The sequence below is a fragment of the Callithrix jacchus genome, chromosome 13, assembly GCF_049354715.1.
Source record: "Callithrix jacchus isolate 240 chromosome 13, calJac240_pri, whole genome shotgun sequence".
Taxonomy (NCBI): Eukaryota; Metazoa; Chordata; class Mammalia; order Primates; family Cebidae; genus Callithrix; species Callithrix jacchus.
The window spans coordinates 70,177,064-70,197,042 of NC_133514.1; the positions used below are offsets into that span (position 1 = coordinate 70,177,064).

General features: G+C 40.1%; 1 protein-coding gene across 6 annotated transcripts in view; it reads right to left on the minus strand.

Moving 5' to 3' along the window:
• Window positions 1-472: 472 nt before the first annotated feature.
• The window catches only part of CHST9 (carbohydrate sulfotransferase 9), a 292,807-nt gene continuing 273,300 nt past the window's right edge, over window positions 473-19,979 (minus strand). For all 6 annotated transcript variants that reach the window (XM_078347929.1, XM_008979643.5, XM_054244081.2 and 3 more), the window contains one exon: window positions 473-3,226. In XM_078347929.1, coding sequence (XP_078204055.1) covers window positions 2,135-3,226 — 1,092 coding nt within the window. In that variant the 3' untranslated portion in view covers window positions 473-2,134. The remainder of the gene's footprint in view (window positions 3,227-19,979) is intronic.

The window sequence follows — 19,979 nt, forward strand, 5'->3', positions numbered from 1 at the left end:
TATCATTTTCTTCCTCTCATCCCTCTTCTCCATCATCAAAGCTGAAAGATTACATAGTTATGCATTCCACCCTGCCCAGTGCATTACAAATGCCAACAAGAGGTAGGACTGTTGTTTCCATTTGTTATCTTTCTCAAGCTATGAAAAGTTATTTGTTTGTTCCTTATATAGTTTTAGGAATACCTGTGAGAAAATTGCCTTTATTCTTTATAGCAGATTTCATAGAAAACAAGTTTTGTATAGTTTAGGAATAAAACTTCAGGCTTCTTGGAATATTTTCTATTTTCTCTCTCCATAAAAAGATAATTTCAATGTCCCTAAGTTACTAGGAATCTACTCTACATGGTGTAGCAAAAATTTAAATTATGTAATTTAGATTACTCCAGAGTAAAACTCCTTAAAAACTGAGAGCACAGCTTAAGTGTATGGTCTAGAGGCAAGAGTTAATGGCATGGAAAAGTGGTAAAAAGTTGGAGTAGAAGGTTTAATACTTATGATCTCTCAGCCCATTGCAGTTTACTCACTCCTTAGGAGACACAGATGGGACACGGCAGGTGTGTGTAAGGAGCAAAGCAATTCATGAATACTCAGCCATGAAATAGAAAATCAAAATGAAATAAGTATGACTGTAACTATCTTGGTCTATTAACATTCAAATATTAATACCTACTGTTCTTTGAAAGCCATTACTGAATATTTACTGATAAGAAAAAATGATAGCTTAGGAAGAGGAAGATGTTCAGGAAAAGCATTTAAGCAGGGTTTGAAAGACTCGTGATTTTCTTAACTCAGGGCAATAGTCGACCAATTAAAGTAAGTTTCCCATCCAAATGTCTCTCATGCAAAAATGATCCCTTTTTCCCAAGGGATTTAATTTAGGGTTCCTTGGAAAAAAAATTCCAAAATGCATTACAACTATTCATAAGGGTGACACATGAACCTATTTTTCCAAGGAGTTTAATTTAATTTGAATGCAATGGTATTTGACTTTGTTACTATAGAATATGTAAACTTAAAAAGAAAATACCTTAATTTGCTTATGCATAAGCCTATTAAAAACATTTCTAGGGGCTGCTGTTATGTTTATTCTCTAGAACATAACTTATCTTTGAAGTGGTATATTAGTTTTTAAAAGTCATTCCCAGGCTGAATAATTAAACTGAAAACAAAAGCTATTCTTAGGGTGGATTCCACATATAAAGCTATGCACATGATGCTTTGATTCAAATAATATACTTGTAAAACTCTGTTATTGTTTGAGTTCCATATTCAGAATGGCAACTTTTGTTTTTGATGATTATTCCATCCTGAAACAATTTTCCCCCTGCCCAATTAAACCAGAATTAGGAGCACATTTATACCTGATGAGACTTAAGCTTCTCAACTGCCTACTTCAGAAATTTAGACCTTTAGTGCTTGTGTTCATTTTATCTCTTTGTGGAAGGCTCAAAAGAAAACAGAATCAATTCCCTTAAGGTTTTCTGGAAAAGGAAGGTTGCTTTTGTTGCTTAGATCCTAGCATATTGTGCATTTTTTATTGGCTGTTGAATATAAAAAGCCACAGCCTCATCTGGTTTTTCTGCTATATTCTCATATTAAAGTCACATAATGCCTTTCAATCTAAAGAAAAATGTCTAAATCCAAAATATCACTACAAAATGGATTTATCATTACAGTTGATAGAAAGATTTCCAGGGTGTAAGAAAACTATTCAATAGTTTGATTAATGTGCCACAGACTGCTAAAAATATATTCATGCATTTTAGACAATAACTTCCAGCATATAGACATACACTCATGCTATTTTAGATCCTTTTTTCCTACCATTGCAAGAGGCTGCTTTAGCTAATGCAACAGCTGGCTGGGTCATTGCTTCAACAATATAATTCTTAATGCAAAAGCAGATCTCTTCCAAACATTTTAGAGCAACTCAAGTTGTTTACATCTCCTGTAAGTGATTTTCCTATAACTTTATGCCAATTGGTGTCATACTATTTGGTTAAAATCTACATTAAATCAAGACAACTGCATTTAGTTAAATTTCTCACATACAGACAATTATAGAAAAATTATAGTAGCTGATTTGAGCTCATCATCATTAAGTACATACAAGGTTTTAGAAAATGAATGTAAACTACAAAAATGGAGTTGTGTAATTAAACATTAAATAGTCCAAGTAATAAAAGTCATAGATTAATTGTCTCTCAGTTCTAGTCAGATCCTTTAAATACTGTCTCACGACTTGAGCATTGGTTCTTTCATCGGAAGAGTGCCTGTCCTTAAAGTTGGGAAATTTCAGCTCCTTTGGAGCACCAATCATCTGTAAAAAGTAATTGGCATCTTCTTCCAAAGTTTCAAATTTCCCTACAAAATCATAGTTGATCAAACATGGATAGCAGAGTTTGCTGACCTTTTCCCAGTGAATGTCCATTCCTACTGGACGGTGGGAATCCAGCAAATAGTGGATAAACTCTTTGAACTTGACTCCAGATCCGTTAAGTAATGCTTCCTCACAGGCATTTGGTCGATATTTCTTGATAATTGCCCTTCCGAATACTGGATGGTAATAACTATTGGGATGTTCAAATTTGTCCCTAAAGGCTGATACTAATCTTTCCATGGGATCACGAACAAACACAGCTTTGGTATAAGTATTTAAGCGGGTATATATCCCTTTTAAGTCGAAGCTATCTAGCTTCTTCAAATGCTTCCCATAGTGGACAGCATCATGGGAGATGTTGTATGCAGAGGAAGCCAATCCATTTAGTACCATCAGAATTCTTTTCCAGTTGGAACAGCCAGCCTTCGGAACCTCACAATATAAGATTTTGTGTTTATCTTCTACATAGATTCTGGACACCGTATTAAAAAGATGTGACTGATGACGACTCACCCCACCGTATTTCTTGCAAAACTCCTGAAGGAAAGACCTTCGTTTCTCTTGGGTCTCATCAGTTTTCTTCCATTTATTATCTTTGACTAAACTTTTGTTTAAAGGGTGAATGTCCACTGGCCAATTCATTTTGCTGAACTTGTTGAAAAGAGTGTTAGCTCCTCGATATTCTTCAATCGACTTTTCTGTTGGTGACCCTGTGGTGTTACTTAAAGCTTGATCCCTTCCCTGTGAATGACTGGTCTTTGTTAAGACCCTAGTAGATCTCTCAGAATTGAGTAGAAGATTTTCCCTATTTTCTCTTATATCCTCAGGCATGTGAAACTTGGGGTTCTGTTAAAATAAAGAAGGAGAAATGTTGAAAGCACAATTCACAAGTGTGGGTATACTAGAAAAGGCACTTAGCATATTTGTTTTAAAATACTATTGAGGAAAGCATATTTCATATAAGCTGCCAGAACAATTTAGCAAGGCAGGCTGAATACACATTTTGTAGTGAGCTTCTCCACAGAAAACGTAGCAATGAGAAATGGTATCTATAGGCTAGAAAGGAAAGGGCCCTGGACTTTTGTCCTGGCTTTGCCTGTAATGCAATAGAATGTAACTAAAGCATTCTGAGCATCTATGACTCATGAGATATTAATAAGTATGTCATCTTCAAGTACTGTTTTAGTTAGTGCACCTGAATGTAGATGTAAAATGGAGCTGTTTTGAGAGGAAAACTTCTGTTGTTTTTAGAGAGTACTCTGTAATGCACAGAATAGTTCAAAATCATACATTACAACTTAAAATTGTGGCAAGGCTAATTATAAATCCTGATGACCACTTCAGTTTTCTAAGTGCTGCCATAAGTCATGTTTTCTTTCTGAGAAAATGTTTTATTTTTCTAAATGTATTTATTATAATAATTTAATAATTTATTATGATTTTATGATTATAGTATACAATCTTATTCATATATGAGACATTCCCTCTTTCCCAAGTGAAGAATGTCTAAGGAGTCCAGAAAAGTCTACTTGATGTCCTGCTGTCAAGATAACTCTATTTTTATTCTACCTTGATACATAAAATTGTATCAAGGTAGAATAAAAATAGAGTTATCTTGCCAGCAGGATAAATGAGTCCATTTACCACGTACTGTTCATCTTATCTCATCCTTCCTACAACTCTCACAGTAAAAGAAGACATGGAAAATGGGATTTACAAGGCGGCATCCTCTGGGAGGGATGAGAATTTTAAGTACTTTGGCTTTTACTTTGGGTAAACTAGGGAATCTTTGTAGGGCTCTGGGCAGAAAAGTAACATGATCTCACTTAGACTTGAAAAGGATAGTGTGGAGATGACTGGACTGGAGATATACATATAGGGTTGTCAGCATGTTATTGGAAAAGTAAATGAATAAATGCTGTGCTGTGGGCATAATACATGGTGTCATCAGCCTAGAGGTGGAGGGAGTGTTGGGGAAAGTATCTGAGGGAATATAAACATGATTGTAAATATATATGTATATGATACACATGATTGCATATATACATATATATACTATCTGTGTACATGCACACACAATTTTTAACCATTATATCCTCCAAAATGGTCTATAACCTATAATAATTGCTCTCAAATTTTTGTGGAATGAACAAGTGAATGAATGAATGGAATTAGGTCTTCAAGGATAATTAGTAATTTTCTAGCAAATTAAGCAATAGAGCAGAGGAATGAAGCACTGTTGATAGAGCCACCTCCAGACAACATGGTTATTCTACCAGCTGAGCTTGAAGGGGGCTGCTTTTATCTAGTGCAAGAAGACTGTGTGAATAACCCCCTGAACACCAGATGCCAACTTGTCTAGGCCCGTGTATTAGTCTGTTCTCATGCTGCTAATAAAGACATACCCAAGACTGGGTAATTTATAAAGAAAAAGAGGTTTAATGAACTCACAGTTCCACATGGCTGAGGAGGCCTCACAATCATGGCAGAAGGTAAAGGAGAAGAAAAGGCATATCTTATATGGTGGCAGGCAAGAAGGAGCATGTGCAGGGGAACTGCCCTTTATAAAACCATCAAATCTCATGAGACTTATTCACTATCATGAGAACAGCATGGGAAAAACACACCACTATGGTTCAGTTACTTCCCACCTGGTCCCTCCCATGACACATGGGGATTATGGGAGCTACAATTCAAACTGAGATTTGGGTTGGAATACAGCCAAACCATAGCGACCCCTGAAACAGCCACCCCAAATCTTCCATACCATTGGACCATCCATCTATTTGGAGTTTTAACTCTAAAACCATTTGTCTGCTATCTTCTCCAGAGACTGCCAGGATGACTTCAAAGCCCTATATCCTTCTTTACTCTGATCAGTGATTTGTATAAAGTTGTTGCTGAAAATATAAAATTTGACTGTGGTTTGAAAGATCATAGGGTTATGGGTACACATGCATGGAAAGTACTTAGCAGAGGCCAAATATAAAACTGCCATAATAGTTCTACCATTACTTCTTCTGCTATTACCACTATAAATAGTAACTATTATTATTGTTGTTTTAGCAGTAGTAGTAGTTATAGTACTTTAATTCCAGGGACCTGTTAAATTCCAAGGTTCCCCATGTGTCCATTATTATTCAGATGGTAATTTGCATATCTCTACATATGCCCTCACCAGTTCTCTTCTCTGCTTCTGATTGTCAAATCAGAAACAAAAACAAAATCCACCTTTTCCTGTGGCCTCTGGACCTTCTGCTTTGCGGCCATCAAATTCCCCTTTAATCTCCAGGGATTTCTGGAATGTTTGTTTCCCAAGACTCTCTAAATGAAACCTGGCTGACTCCCAGCACTCTGTGTCTCTTGCACTTTCTCAAGTAGATGAAACTTCATATCCTTGAACTACTTGTCTCACCAGCCAGAAGCCAGGGAGTGATTTCCCTGCAGCCCATGGCTGCTTCCAGGACAACCAACACCCAGCAAAGTCTCCAGCTTCTGTGAAATCAGTGTGTCCTCCTTAAGTCTCCCTTTCCTCCTCCTGTTGTTGTCATCTGCCTTTACCACTGATTTGTTCTCTTTACACACTCCAGCTTCTAACTCAGCTCCTTCATTACATTTAGTGACTTTGATATCCAATCAACTCTCCGTTCCTTGACCATCTTGTTTTTTATCAGAGAAGCTCTCCATTTCACATCAGCCTTGGTCACCACCAGAGCCTGTACCATTCCCACCATCTCTCTGATCACCCTTGTCTAACTTTCCAGCTCAGGGTTGTTTCCTGCTTTGCAATTCTTTGACCACTTTTCACTGTTACCCAGGTCTTAACATCCAGCATGACTGGCTCTTCATTTGCCAGCTCTCAGTTGGAAAGTCACCTCTCTAGAGAGGCTTTCCCTATCCACCCTGTCTAAGTTATTTTCCTCCCTTCCAAAATATTTCCTCCAGCACTCTGCTTATTTTTCTCATAGCACTAACCAGAGTGAGAAATGATTTTATTTATTTACTTCTCCATTGTCTTTTTTCACCCCACTCCACTTCCATTGCACTAGAATATAACTGCAGAGAGGTCTTACCTTTCTAGCTGTCTATAGTACCAAGCACAGTGCCTGGCACATAGAAGATGAACAATAAATAATTATTGAATAAGCAAATGTGCTTATAATTTAATAGTGGTCTTCTAAAAAATTGTTTTATGACCTTGTTGAAGAAAATCAACATTGATCAAAAGGTCGAGTTAAACTTGGATAAACAATTGACCAATTCTTGTTAACGTGATGAGAATCTGTGTTTAAATAAATCTTTGGCAAAAGAGAAGCAAATAAAATAGGCACATGGGAAACTGCTCGCAGTAAAGTAGGTGTGGAGGTTTCAAGTCTAACCTACCTGCGAAATCACATCGGTTCAAAGTCACTCAGTGCTGTCTCCAATTGAGGACTTGCCAGAAATCTGGATTCCCAGGCCTTACTATAGACACCCTGAATCAGAGTTTGTAAATGTAAGGACCTTGATTCTAATTTCAACAAGATCCCCAGGTACTCCTGTGGCAGTCATAGCATCTGGGGACTACTGGACTAGAATATAAGAAACGAAAGTATAAAAATAAGGCATAAACCCTGAAAAGTTTCTTTCATCCTATCCAGGGAAGAAAGACCTCAAATGTAGTGGACTTGAATATTTTAGTAAGAAGAGAAATAATTTGGATGTAGAGTAGGAATGTCACATGAGCTCTCATGTAGACTAGATGCAGCGTCCTTCTTGTTTATCAATTTCTCTTTGGTGGAAGTCTTTGATCCCCAAGTAACTTTCTAATGACTAGTTTAGCTGGGGAGATAACTGCATGAGGAAAAGCCTCACTACTCATTATCAATTAGTCTCCTGCTAGTTTATTGAGTGCTAGTTTCCTCTAGTCTAACCAAAGTGGGATATGGGAAAGGGTGAATTCTCTAAAGTAATGGCACCAGCGCCCCACAAGTGTGGCCACCAGATCTTCTCCCAGAACCCCTCACTCAACGTCATTCACCTTATAAAATCTATTATTAGGGTTTGATGACATCCCTCCCAACCCCCACCCAACTCCATTTCCTTCCAATCACAGCAAAGACTCCAAGACTAAGGGGGTTGGATTACTAAAATCAAAGCTAATGACATTTCAAATTTAAAGCTTATACCAACAAATTCCCATCATTATTGTCATCATGATAACAACAATAATAAAAGACTAAAATCTTACATCTCCATTTTCCCTGGGACACTTTATTCTGATTGTCCCTAAGGCAAACATGTATAATGAAGCTAAAATTATCCTGCTGCCTTCAAGAGTGGCTCCTCCTGTGTTCTTTTCCATTTCTGAAAAGGCCCTATTACTTTACTGTCACCCACTCACAAAATCTGAGAGGTGCTTTAATAGTGAGAAAGCAAATTGGCTATTTTACATCTCATAATGCTTCTTTTTTTGTGTCTTCCTAAATTTATTACCTCTTCATTGGATATTCATTATCCTCCTAATTAGTCTCCCTGCAATTTTTACTAAATTAGTCTTCCCCAAACATTTGGTTTTTTATTTCTTAACATTTTGGCCTGGATCCTCTAGTATCAGTGAAAGTCCCCATTCTTTTGCTGGCATTTGTGACCTGGTGCTGCTGGGCCTCTTCTTCTTTTGTTGTTTTGCTTCTCTTTTAACACATGCCCTGTCCTCCACCTGCTTTTATCTGAGCTCTCGGCAGCCCCCACTCATGGTCTGTCTCTTCTTGGGACTTTCAAAATCTTCTAGTTTGATGTAAAAATCCTACTTTCTCAGTGACAACCATCCAGGTCTCCAGTGAGTGACTCTACTTCCTTTAAAATGACTGTAGCACTTAGTCTGTACCTCTGTGAGGGAAGTATTTTTATTCCAGCTTCCATGGTTATTTGATTGTTTCATCAAATAAAAGGAAAAACTCTATTAACTGCAGCTAAATTATAAGCTAAGGTAGAAAGCTATAGTTTTCCATAAATACCTTTAAAGAGTAGATATTGCAGGGTTAGCTGAAAGACATGTAACTACAGATTTTAAAAAATGAGTATCTAAAAAAGTTGAATGGAAAAAATGCGTGGAATGTTCATTAAGTCTGCAATTAATTTGAGGGCCTAATTCTTTTTTATGAGATGGAATCTTGCTCTGTTGCCTAGACTGGAGTGCAGTGGTGCAATCTTGGCTTACTGTAGCTTCTGCCTCCTGGGTTCTAGCGATTCTTCTGCCTCAGCCTCCTTGCTAGCTGGGATTATAGGCACATGTCACTACACCCAGCTAATTTTTATATTCTGAGTAGAGACGGGGTTTCACCATGTTGGCCAGGCTTGTCTCAAACTACTGACCTCAGGTGATGTGCCCACCTAGGCCTCCCAAAGTGCTGAAATTACAGGCATGAGCCACCAAGCCTGGCTAATTCTTTTCATTTTTAAGAGTTTCTGTATCAAGCATATCTCATCTGTGAATTCTTCTCTGATCCTCAATATTGATATGAATTATTCTTCCTTTCTCCCTGTCAAAGTTGTTGAGCACCTCCTATACATCAGGTGCTGTGCTGGATGCCAGAGATGGTGAGATTTATAAGACAAGTGCAGTCCTTACTCAAATGGAGTTGGTATTCTCCAAGGGAAAAGCATATTAAGCAAATAATTGCACAATTAATTAATCTATTCATAGTGGCAAAGGCTCTAGCAACATGCTATTGGAAGCTGGGAGACCAGAAATGGGGGTCCAGGATATGAAGAAAGGACTGGTCCAGTTTGAGTGTTAAGTCCTCTGTTCAGTGATTTTTATTTTATTCTAGGTAGTTGTTAGGGTTAATTGTTTAGGTGATGATCTCTTTATTTTAATTTCATTAAATGTTAGTGTGTAGTCTTATAAATGTCTATCACTTCCACTAGCATCAAGAACACTATCTTGCATTAATAACATATGTCTGAATTTGACTGAAGCAAAGAAACAATCTCATTCTTGTACTGCTCCTTACTCAGACAACAAATTCACATTGGTTTTATGCTGTTGATAAGTGCTGTACATTTGCAAGACCTTATATGCTATTGTGGATCCTATGAACACTATATAATTTGAGACTTTGATTATTCATTCATCCCATGCACATACATTGCACTACTACTGTATGTTGTTTTAAGCATTATATAAATAAGGATGAGATAGATAAAATTTGTAGCCCCCCAAGGAAGCCAAAGTTTAATTGATCTGATGAAAATAAGTAGTTTATAATGGACTGGACAGGGAAAATGTGGCACATATACACCATGGAATATTATGCAGCCATCAAAAACGATGAGTTCGGGTCCTTTGTAGGGACATGGATGAACCTGGAGAACATCATTCTCAGCAAACTGACACAAGAACAGAAAATGAAATAAACACATGTTCTCACTCATAGGCGGGTGTTGAACAATGAGAACACATGGACACAGGGAGGGGAGCACTATACACTGGGGTCTGTTGGGGGGAATAGGGGAGGGACAGTGGGGGGTGGGGAGTTGGGGAGAGATAGCATGGGGAGAAATGCCAGATATAGGTGAAGGGGAGGAATGTAGCAAATCACACTGCCACATGTGTACCTATGCAACTATCTTGCATGTTCTTCACATGTACCCCAAAACCTAAAATGCAATTAAAAAAAGAAAACTTATTTCAAAACAAATAAACAACACTGATAGAAACAAAACAAAACAAAAAAAAGAAAAGAAGTAGTTTATTAAAATATATGATAATTATATAATAAAAGGATGTATCAGATATTTGGAAAACAAGAAGTGCTTAATTTTTCTGGAGAAATTTTTGGGGGCAAATTTCACAAGGGAGGTGATGCCTGAGATGAGTCTGGGAGGATGACTGGGAAGCTTACAGGGAGACAGGCCTGAGATGGGAAGGGCTGTACATCCTGACATCAAGAGTCTGCTCAGGGGCCAGACTCAGATGACAAGCAGAAGCAGGTGGGGTTGGGCATCATTCCAGAAGGGCCTGGACTGATATAAACAGTCAGACTCTACCACATATATGATGGGGATTTTCAATAAGGTTGTGACAAGATTCATGACTTAAACATTCTGGTGGGAGTGGGGAGGTGTGCCTGGGGGCAGAGGGATCTTCTAGAAGATAATTATAACTGTCCATCAGGAATCATTAGGAGAGACAATGGGATAAGAAAGAAGACAATGGGGTAAGAAAGAAGAAAAAGGGCGTTGGGACAAACTTAGGAAACTGCTCAGATTCAAAGCATAAGGGTGACAGAAGTGTAAAGAATGGCTTGAGAGAAGAATAGAAGTAACAGTTTCTATAGGGGCCCTGGGGTGGGTGTGGGCATTCACTATCTTCAATTTCATACCTCTTCAATTTAAGGTACCTTAGAGAGCTGGAGGTAGATAGCAGGACTGAAAAGCTGGGAGGGGATTCAGGAGTTGTTGACTGGTGGAGGTGCACCTGGGTTCATGGGCCTTGAAGGCACTGCCCAGGGAGTAGTTGATAATATTCCTCCTAATAATGTATCTTTTGTGATTTACATCGAATCTAGATAGAAGTGCAGTTATATTTCTTCACACCATCAAGGAGACCTAATTGTCTCTAGTCATTGATAAGATAAATGATGGGAGAGGGTTGGGTCCTCAAAAGTCAGTCTTTTCTGGGGAGACAGGTCAGTGAGTCTCTCCCTGGTCCCTCTGTGCCACAGCTACTCCTCTTAAATCTTGATTCAAGGCCTTCAAAAGCTGATGGCATAGTTATGAGAGGGGTGAAGACTGACTTTATTTCCAACAGACCCCGAGGACGATTGGGAAGAGTGTGAGTATGGAGTCCTAATAACCAGTGCCATCTGCCTCATCTCCTTCTCCATCCTCACCCTCTACCCCCCCACCTTCAGTTATTCATTGAACATGTGTTTTCTGAGCATGAACTGTGCACCAGGCACCGGGCTGTGTGTTGGCATATAACCAGGAAGACAGACTTGGTCCCTGATCTTATGGGGCATCCTTGGGGTCAGGGTGGGGTAGGGAGATACAAATAACAAAATCTAGAATTATCATACTTATGGGAGGTAATGAGATGGAGAAAAAAGTTGGTGCAGGAATGTGCAAGAAAAAACTTGATGCAGGAAAGCATGAAAGATGAATCCTGACTCTCAGGTGAGGGAGGGTATCTGGGAGAATCTGTGAGCCAGACAGAATCATTTCTGTTTCCTGTCTCTGTGACTTATTTCCTCTCTCTTGAATATTATTCTCCATTTTGATTGCCTAGTTAACAGGCTAGGGCGTGGAGCAAGCTGGATTAATCCTTGCATCAAACAGAAAAGGAGATACAGATAAGCTTATTTTACAGATGAAGGACCTGGGTTCAGAGAATTTAAATAATGTGTCAAGTTAACACAGTTATTGCTAGAGCTGGTGTCTCAAATCTCTGTCTTAGTCATGTCTGGCTTTTTTCAGCTGCATCATATATCAAGTAACCTATTCCTTGTTTAATGCCCATTAAATGAACTGATGTCAGGAAAGCACCAGGCATATGCCTGTCACAAGAGAGTATGGTAGTTAAAAACATGGATTTCCGAGTCAGACAGAAACTTCTGTCATTTCTCTCTGGTAACCTTGGTTGTCCTATTTTGTTTTTCTGAGTTTCAGTTTCCTTATCTGGAAAATGAAGACAGTGACAGCTTCTACCTTGTAGAAAAGTTGGATTATATGAAATACATGTAGAGATTGCTTAATGTAAATATTAGATATTTTTATTGATTTAGCCACTGAATATTTATTGAGCAACTTCCATATGATAAGCAGTTTTTAGTTAAGTATTTATTTTCTACTCTGCTTTTTTTATTTCTTTCTCCTCTTCCTTCTGTCTCATAACATGTGGCAAAGTTAAGTGTTCAATGGCAATAAAATCCAGTGGGGGAAAAAAGAGAAGGATGAAGACAATTGAGAGATAGAAATGGGAAACAGAAAAGATAAAATTAAGTGGACATAAAGGCAAAGAAAGAAAACAGAAGAAAAGAAATCACAATGATGGGTAACAGGAAAGAACAGTGAACACTTGAGGATAGTGGGTGAAGAGAGAAACTACTGATTTACAGTCTTCTCCAAGCTATGAGCTTTCAAACATCTAAACTGCTAAAAACACAAAATGGTTGTTTCTGTTGCGAGGCTATTAAAGTTGATCCAACAAGTGATTTCTTTGGTTATCTTGGATCCAAGGATTGAAACTATGATTTTATTTGCCAGTTCCTTCAATTTTTGGATTGAATTCCTATTTTTTTCCACTTGAAACCAAACAAGATTAAAATATGAGGACTGAGGATGTAACAATGTGAATGTTAAGGAGAAGTTTCCATTGGAAATAGTGCTCTGGTTTGACAAGACCGTCAGAAGCTGAAAGCAGACAGAACCTCAATGTATATAAGTAGATAAGGCTTCTCCCTGAGGGGTTCAATATGCTTTTATAGATTTATCATTCTATTTTCTTTCCAAGTTTTGTAGGAAAAATAAGATTATTCTTTTGTTTTCAAATTTACAGATAAATACATAAAGATAGACTTGTGTAATAACTTGTCCAAGGTCACTCTGTAAAATGAATGGAGGAGTCAGAATGTCTTCCAGCTCTCTAATTCTAACCCAGTAAATACTAGTTAGCAGAATATCTTCTTTTTTAAAGAAACTCAAAACATGACATCATGAGGAACTGCAACTTGATAAATGAAATACATTCAAAATATTTGACCCTCACTATTTTATTTCTTACAATTCTGTCTGTGCATATCAAATGTGGAAGGGAATAGCAAAACAGAATCAATTATATTTGGCATGAAAGAAGTAGAATAAGTTGGTGTTTTGACTATTAAGATTTAAACATTTCACTGGAGTTTTAGGTGTCTAATAGATTTGGGATATGCCTCTTTAATATTTCCATGTATTTAGCTTTCTGAAATTAGTATTGGTCAGCCAGCCTCCCCTCCCTTGGCATTTCAGGTTAATGTCAATGATAATGTGTGTATCTAAGAAGGTTATGGAGGAGCAATGGAGGGGTGCACCCTCACTCTGACACCTCGTTCTAAAGAATACAGTTGCTAGACAGAGTTCTTGCTCTTGTTCTCTGGAATGTGGTGGAAAGGAAGGAACCAGCTGCCCTGGGTTGCAATTCCAAAATAGCAAGTTTTCTTTGTTTGTGTGTGTGTGTGTGTGTGTGTGTGTGATGAGCATAGATTGGCAAGAAAAATATTTTCACAGGCAAGGGGAGTGGTCCATAAGGTGACACTGGAATAGGGGATTGGTTAGGGTACACCAGGCCCAGAGCATGGGTCATCCGTGAAGACAAGAGTTGGGGTGCTCCCCTGGGGTGGAGACTGGAAGTGCAAGAGAGAAGCAAGTTGTTGTGAGGTCAGGAGCATGGGGGCTGGGTAGACCTTCACAGTGTGAAGAACATCAGCTGCTGGGTCACATCACCTAGGTCCTCCACCTATTAGTCGGGTGATTTTAGGACAGTGTCATCATTTGTGGCTCCCTGGAATGAGACCTTGAGTCAAGGGGTTGAAAGCAAGTTATTGATTTAGTGTTGATTCCAGGAAACACAGGCAGGAGAGTAGAGAACTGAGGAGGGAAAGGCACAGACTATAGGTGAATTATCAAGCAAGTTAGCACAGTGGGAACAGAAGCTGAATTCTACTGAGGAGCCCTGAGAGCAAATGTAGAACATGTCTCCCTGGAGTTATTCCACACAATCCTATCAGCTGTGGTTGAAAGTTTCTGCGGGGAGAAATCTGGTAATTCCAGTCTGCTCTACAGGCCAGCAGGGTGGACTCACTCAGGCAGAGTTACAGGTGTGGGTAGTTGGCTAGAAGTCTGGCTAGAGTGCAAGAGAATGTTAAGACATGAAGAAATATGGGAAGACACAACTGGCCTCTTACAGAGAGTCCATTAACATTCTTGAGTCTGTCTTCTCATTTTTAAAGTGGGAATTCCGAGAACTATTTTGGAAATGTTGAAATGTAAGTGATGGCATTTGCTGGGATCCAGGACCCCAAACACTCTGTCTTACCATAGTAAGAGATCCCAATTCTGTCTTCCTATATTCCTGTATTCTTCCTTTGGAAGTGTCCATGGTGGATGTTTGTGTCTATGCACACAAACAAGGCTGAGAAAAGGAACACCCTACAGCTAGATGGAACCCTAATCCTGTTTAGCTAAGACTACACAGATTTGTGGGAATGCTGTTGCTCAGAGAAGGCAATCCTACCTTTAGGCAGGAGGCCTCTTTGGGCCCTTAATCAAAAGCCATGCTAAAATCTCAGCCCTCTGATTCTCAAACTCTGATACTGGGAAAAGATGAGTCTTTTTGAGAATTAACTAGATAAATGCAGTTATAAAGTACCTAGTACAGTACCTGACATATAGTGTCTGCCAGTTTCTCTAAAATGTGAACACATCCTGTCTCTGTGCCTTTCTTCTCTGATATACTGGGCCTATCATCTATAATGCTGCCTTCCCAACTTCAGATTAAAATGACCATGGGGACAGGCCCTGTGTGCATAAGTGGTGACAGAAGTGGATGGTAATTCAATTAATAGTACCCATAGGTCAGTGGGCAACCAATGAGGGGACCTGGAGCAAGAGACTATCCAAGTGGGTAGAGAGTAAGTAGCTAAATCAATGTGTCCATCTCCCTTTTGGGCTGTAGACTGAAAAATATGGAGAGTGGACAGTTATTAAGGGGTAGGAGGAGAGAGAGAGAAAGAGAAAAGAGGGGCTGGGTGCAGTGGCTTATGCCTGTAATCCCAGCACTTTGGGAGGCCAAGGTGGGTGGATCACGAGGTCAGGAGTTTGAGACCAGCCTGACCAACACAGTGAAACCCTGTCTCTGCTAAACCTACAAAAATTAGCCAGGCATGGTGGTGCACCTGTAATCCCAGCTACTTGGGAGGCTGAGGCAGTAGAATCACTTGAACCTGGAAGGTGGAGGTTGTAGTGAGCCGAGATTGTGCCACTGCACTCCAGCCTAGTCAACAGAGCAAGACTTCGCCTAAATAAAAAAAAAAAAAAAAGAGAGAGAGAGAGAGAAGAGAAGGCACAAAAGCAGCAGAATAGGAGTCTGAGAGAGCATTTGAGTCAAGATAAGGTGAAGCTGGGGGCTATGAAGTAAGTGTCAGCCCTCTTCCATGAAGCAGCATATACCTGCCCCCAACCTTGCTCAACACCCCAGTGCCTACTAGTCCAAAGCCACTTGAGTCCTAGGAGAAGCATTTCCAAGCATGAGAGTAGTAGGGGCAGTGGCAGGAATGCATTCCATTCGTCTCACGGGATTAAGCATCTGCTGGTCCCAGATCAGATTGCCCTGTGTCAGCACCTTTGAGTGACACACACGCCCCTCTGGCTTATGTCACTTGCATAGTTGACAACTCAGCTCTACTCAAGGCAGCTCCCCAAAGCCTGGTCTAACCCTCACTGGAGAGCAGGCAGCTCAGACTTTGGTGCTACCATGTGTTACCTGGGCCCTGTGTTAGGAAGAGAGATTGCCTATGGCATCAGATCATGCCATGGGGATTCTGAGTCTATGCCGAGTGAGGCTTATTTCCAGGATTTCATTCTGAGAACAAATGAAAAGGAAGAATATAGAACTAAACTAGCAGGAAAGCAGGACAGAAGAGAAGAGAGGAGTCAGGTGGGTTGTCATATGATGATGTCAGAGTTAAAAGAGCCCTAATGAAACTACGTGAGCATCAGATGAATATTTGCAAGATGTATGTATGCATGCATTCAGATACCTTTTATCAATTTTATTTTAAAAATATTATTTCATTAACTTTAAGTTTTGAAGCTTTTGAGGGGTTTCCAAAATGGGTTACCTATTCTAAAAACAGTTGTGCTTGATTCAAGATGCCAATTAAATGGGTATTGGAAGCAGCCATGCTATATCCTCTCCTTGTGTTCTTTGCCAGGGCAGGTATAAGCTGTGCTGATCCCGACCTTTTGGCTTGAGGATGGAAGTCTTTAGTATCCTTACAACTTCACTCCCAAGAGCTGGTGTAGAATGAGCTCTTCTGGCTATGGGAGGATCGCAGAGGGGTGCCTGCCACCTGCAGCCCAGCCTCAGTAAGTGCAAGTGTGCAGTTGGCAGAGGGGAGGGAGCTGGGGGCAAGCCAACCCTTTCTGTTACTTCCTGTAGGCATAGCCCAAGTCCCAGGAAGCAGAGTATAGCCAGGGTGGGGGGTATGGGGGGAGGTGAGAGGAGCTGTTTCTTCCCCCACCCGTTACCTACTAGTTCAAAGCCACTTGAGCCATGGGAACAGCAATGCTAACCACAATAGCTGTAGGGACCCGGCAGGAGACTGGTGAAGACATTGCAATGCTCTTTTTAAAAAATTTTTTTTGAGATTGAGTCTCACTCTGTCACCAAGCTCGAGTGCAGTGGCACAATCTTGGCTCACTGCAACCTCCACCTCCCGGGTTCAAGCAATTCTCCTGCCTCAGCCTCCCAAGGAGCTGGGACTACAGCCGCATGCCTCCACACCCAGCTAATTTTTGTATTTTTAGTAGAGACAGGATTTCATGATGTTGGCCAGGATGGTCTTGATCTCTTGACATCATGATCTGCCCACCTCGGCCTCCTAAGTGTTGAAATTACAGGTGTGAGCCACCATGCCCGGCTTGTCATGCTCTTTTACATTGAGACACTGATGGACAGGAGTCTATCTAGTCCTCTCTAGAGATACAGATATCATAAAGCAGGCAAGTGTAACTCTCTAAACATTCTTTAGATGGTGTATCGTCACCTCCTTCCCTCACCACAATTCTGTAATCTGTACCTTGGAAGGAACAAACATGTCTTGTTGCACCTTTCCCAGAAATAATATCACAACTCATTAACTCCATCTACTCCCACACAAGGGATAACAATTGTCTACAGAAGGGATCTGGAAGTCTTGAGTGCCATACAGGCATATTTTCCTAAGGCCTTCCATCATTTTAGGCCACTATTAACTCACCGATAGCCAGTACTGTAGCAAGATGAAAGTATGGATTTGGGTACCATACCTCTGTAGAAAACAAGGAAAAGACTTGCACTTCTGGATTAATTCACAGACCTGTGGGAAGACCCTCTTGTCTCACCTGTGACTCATGACTGTATTTTGAGATTCCCAAATCCCTGGAGCCTGCTTTGGTTTGAGCAAAGAGGGTTGTCTTTTTTCAGTTGGCAAGAAAGTTCCATTTGTTTGTCTCCACTCCTGCCAGGGCTCACTATCCTTCAGTTATGGGAGAGCTCCTGAAGCAAGGCTGGAGGGAGAGGCTGCTTGGTAAGAGTGGGTTTTGGGTGAATATGAACTGAGGGCTTCACATGCATCATGTGCTGCACAAATTAATTGAATTTAATCCTCACTTCAGCTCTGACAGGTGGTTGGGATCAAATCTTTATTAAACTTGCTCAGTGTTTTATAATGGGCAATTAATTGCTGGAGTTGGAATTAAAATCCAGTCTTCTCCAGCTCCAAAATGGTATGTTTCTCACTACCTAACCAATCCTTGCCTCTCAGTGACATCACATCTCTAACTACAAGAATGTTTCCTTGCTATCAGATCCAAGTGAACACAATCCTTTGTACCGAGTTACCTTGAAGCCAAAAGTGCCTGAATCAACTCTAGTTAGAATAGACAAGGATATCATACCCCCTTTGGTTGCTCCGGTTCTCCAATTAACATATGTTGGGTACCAAGAACTGATGCTCTACTGAACAATCCTAAATATTTGGAATGACCAAAGTACTAGACTCTTGCTCCTGGTGTTCAGAGCTACCTCTCTCCCATTTCCCAAGTTACTGGGCTGAACTGGATGTGGGACATGCATCTCATAACCTATGGTGGTTCATAGGGTCTTTTGCAAATTGGTCTATGCACCTGTAGCTTCCTCCAGGTGTCCTCCTCATTCTGAAACAATGATGTAAGCCAGCACTGCCTGGACTTTGAGTCTCTCCTCAGGTAGCACAAACCACACAGTGATTGTGATCATCTGCTCAGCTTTGATGACAGCCGTGCAACAAAGCTTTTTATCTTCATGGCATCTTTATTTCCTCTTCTGCCTCCACACTACTGTTAGAAACACATACACCTAGACTTTGTGGTTATGGGGTGCTCATAGCTTCACTCCATCCATGTTGGTATTTTCAAGACAATTTATTTAAAATCTAGTCATTTTCACAGCTGCAAATCTGGGAGAACGAGTCTACACTTGTAGAGCTGTATGTGGGAACTAGATCAGGGTGAAACGGGGCAAGCTGAAGGTATCTTTCCACCCCTGATAAACTCTCAGGAACCAGCCAACCTGGTCCCCATGGCTTTTTGTTACTGAGATGCTCACTCTATAATGCCATCTCCACAGTGATTTATATGTTGATTTATTTCCTGCCACCAGTAAGAGACCACCCGAGTGTTCAGTTGCAGCAACTTCAACTCCTCAGACGCATCAGTAGCGTTGTCTTCTCTGGGCCTCTCTTATAGAACACATTTTTAGCAAAGTCAAGTTTCCATATTCTAGATAGTAACTTCTTGGTTGGTCAAAAAGATGGGAACAAAACATTTTCATGTACTGCATTTCAGTCACTTTCTCTGGGGTTCTATCACCCTTCAGGTGGTTGTCTCCACAATAACTGGTGTCATTCTGCTCCATTAATCACATTCCCCTACCTTTATCCAGGCACTTTTCTCTTCAATGTCTCTTCTTCAAGGTATTTCTACTTGTCAGCCCTGAGCTGTTTCAGAATGAGGAGGACACCTGGAGGAATCTACAGGTGCATAGACCAATTTGCAAAAGGCCCTGTGAGCCACCATAGGTTGTGAGATTCATGTCCCACATCCAGTTCAGCCCAGTAACTTGGGAAATGGGAGAGAGGTAGCTCTGAAGACCAGACTTAGTACATCTTTAACCTCCATGCTTGCAGCTGTCAGTTGCTCTTAAATCAGCACTTTTAACCCAATCAACCTCAATCACTGGAATAAGATACCCAGCTGAACAACTTGGAGTCACTGAATCAATCTCTTATCTGTAAGAGATAATGATGCCTACCCAATGGAGTTCTGAAAACTATGTAATGCCTGACATGTAGTGTATACTCACTAAATGTGGCTTTTAACCATAACCTTTATATTTTTGCCAAGAGTATCACCTTTCTGCAGCAACCCTGAGAACCTCGTGCTAATTGTGTCTTAGATTGCTCATTCCCTTCCTATATTTAGACATCAAATTCCATTCATTTTCCCCTGGAAATATTCATTCTCATCATCAAGATTTTGCTTAAACATATTTTGTTTTCATATCCAGATTATCTCAGCTGGAAGAGTTAATAAGCAACACATTCATTCAAGAAGTATTTACTGAGCACCTAATATGTGCACTATTTTCTGGTGTTGGAGCTAAGGGGTAAATGACTCTGACAAGTCTCTGTTCTCAAGGTACTTACATTCATGTGGGTGAAGATAGATAACAAGGAAAAAGTTGGACAGACAACAAATTTAGGTGGTGCCAGGTATGATGACAACACTAAAACAGAGTGATGCAATAGAGGATGTCAGAGGGAGAGTGGGAAGGTTA